Source organism: Pteropus alecto, unplaced genomic scaffold (genome assembly GCF_000325575.1).
Source record: "Pteropus alecto unplaced genomic scaffold, ASM32557v1 scaffold96, whole genome shotgun sequence".
Classification (NCBI taxonomy): domain Eukaryota; kingdom Metazoa; phylum Chordata; class Mammalia; order Chiroptera; family Pteropodidae; genus Pteropus; species Pteropus alecto.
In genome coordinates, this window is record NW_006438979.1 from 876,618 (window position 1) to 879,022 (window position 2,405).

The 2,405-nt window shown below is 57.1% G+C and overlaps 1 protein-coding gene across 1 annotated transcript in view; it reads left to right on the forward strand.

Annotated features, from left to right (window-relative positions):
• The window catches only part of ZBED1 (zinc finger BED-type containing 1), a 4,341-nt gene extending 3,772 nt beyond the window's left edge, over positions 1–569 (forward strand). The window contains exon 3 of the mRNA XM_025049760.1: positions 447–569. Coding sequence (XP_024905528.1) covers positions 447–569 — 123 coding nt within the window. The remainder of the gene's footprint in view (positions 1–446) is intronic.
• The last annotated feature ends 1,836 nt before the right edge of the window (positions 570–2,405 follow it).

Here is a 2,405-nt window from a genome sequence, read left to right on the forward strand (position 1 = left end):
GAATTCGAATCTCCTCTGGTCAACCTGAGACATAGCCGGGCTCCCGAGCGACCTGTGTGACACATGCCCGTGACGCCAGCGCCCGCAGTCAATCCGCGAGGGAGGGTTCTTCTTGGCTTGGTTGGCTGCTTAGCAGAATTTTGCGGGTCAGGAAGAGTGGGCGTTGTCACCAGGTGAACGACGCGTCAACCCGCACTTACCATTCATAAGGGTGTCTGGGTGTTTTACATCCTCCCTGTCTGTCCCCTTCCTGAAGAAAACAAGGTTCTCCAGAGAGAGAGACGCCTGTGGGCAGCATCACAGCTGCCTCTCTGTGTACTCTCGGGTGGTGGCAGGTGCGTAGGTCGGGGGTAATTCAAATCTTTAATTTCTGTGCCCAGATATTTTGCGTTGCAAAGGGCCACGCTTTGGCCCTGCAGGTCCACACCCCTGTCCATTTCCATTAGGTGAAACGTCCACCTGACAGTACGAAGCGAAAGCGACAGGTGACAAGCGAGTATCTGAGGTCACTGAGAACGGCTGTTGAGGACGCGCTGACTCAGGCAGAAGCCCACACAGGGTCCCGATGAGGGGACAGGGGCAGTGGGTGTCTGTGAGAAAGGGGAGGGGACAGGGACGTCCACAGGAGGAAGGCGTGATATCGGTGCAGATCACGTGACACGGTGACGCCGACTCTAAACAGTGTCTTTAATCTTCCGTCTGGAGTCACCAGTGCTGGAGTCGTGACCTCTGCTTTCTCGTCGTCCTTGCAAACGGGTCTTTGGGACACAGGTCGCTCAGGGCCCGTCCAAAGGTGACTCTGTCCTGCTTTAACGTCCAGGGGTTTGAGGATGAGACGAGCAGGCGGCTCCGGCTTCTTTCGAAGGGACCCCCCGTGTGACCGTTCAGACTGTCCTCAACTGTCGTACAGGTGGCATCGCCACCGGCATCGAGAATTTCTGAGAAATTTCTGAGAATTTCTGAGAAAGACACAGCGCGTGGGGCGGGGAGCTGTCTCATCTGCGTGTGCACAGCCCCGAGCTTCCCCAGCGCCCAGCAAGTTTTGAAATGTAGGTCTTCCTGGAAGAGCCTCCATTCTGTGCAGCGTTTTTTTGTCTTTTTTTGTCCACCCCCCCCCCTTTTGCAGAACTGCCTGCTTTGACCATTTCCATAGCAAGCCCTAAACGGTGGGAAAAGTAGCTTGGTCCCCGTTTTCAATGCATATTTTTAGCAAAGGGGCAAATTGCTTAACACCAGACGTGGGGGCCGTTCCGGTGTCCACCCCACCCCTGATTCTTGAGTCGAGGGGCTCGTTAGCCCTGAAGGCCATGCAGAAGGAAGCAGGACGGGGGTCAGCGGGCCGGGGGAGCCCCCGGGGCCCGGAAGCAGGTGGGGGTGTTCCGCGAAGCCGGCCCGCTCTGCCCGCTCTTTTGTGCCAGAGACGCGGAGGAAACTCCCACGTGCACATTCCTGTCGCCCTTCCCCGTCCCGACTCTGACCTGCGGGTCCAGGGAGGGGGCCCGGCCCTGCAGCTTTCGGGGTCCCGGCCTCCAGTGTCCAGAGGCCGTCGAGCGGAGAGCGTGGGCTCTCGCTGCATTTTCTGCGGCGACGGCGGCATTTCACTTACGCTTTTCCACATTTCCTCATTCACTTCTTTCCTCTGAGAGTTATTGGGGGGGTGCTTTCAGAATTGGGGCGTCAGGAGGCAAGGGTACTTCATGAACTCCCGTTTCTGTCCTCCCATGTCTGGACGAGACGGAACACGTGACGGGAGCCAGCACCCTCTGTCCCCGAGCGCGTGTCGGCTTCGGGCTCCGGGGACCATGCCGCCCGCGACACCTGCTCCGTGGCCGTGGCCGTGGCCGTGGCCGTGAGTCACCGAAACGCACGGACGCCCACTGCCACGTGGGGAGTTCACAGCGCCTCCGCGGCACGAACCGCGACCTCTGGTGATGCCCGCCCCACCCCACCCCCCAGCCCTTTACAAATGCGAAAATCATTCGTCAGCGTAAACACCATCTTCACCTCGCGAGGGGTACAGAAACGCGGTTGCCCGCCCTGGGGTGCCCCATCCTGGACCCGGGGAGACGTGGCAGTGAAAGAAAGGGGGAGCTGGGAGCGTGGCGAGGACCGGAAGGGTCCCGTGTCATGCCGTGTTGGGGACACCAGTATTCTTGTCGACGGGACAGAGTTTTAACTCACGATTACGTCAGTGGACGATTTGTTGCACGTGCACTAGGCTTTACGTGTGATTCCATGTCTGCTGGAACGGATTCCACTTATATATATGTTATATCTGTCCCAATTATCTATATAGTGTATTTATGTCCTGTTCGTGCATCAATCATGCATTTATGTATCATTTAGGTGTTTATTATCTATCATCTGTCATCTAGCCATTTGTCATCTATTTATTTACCTTTTAC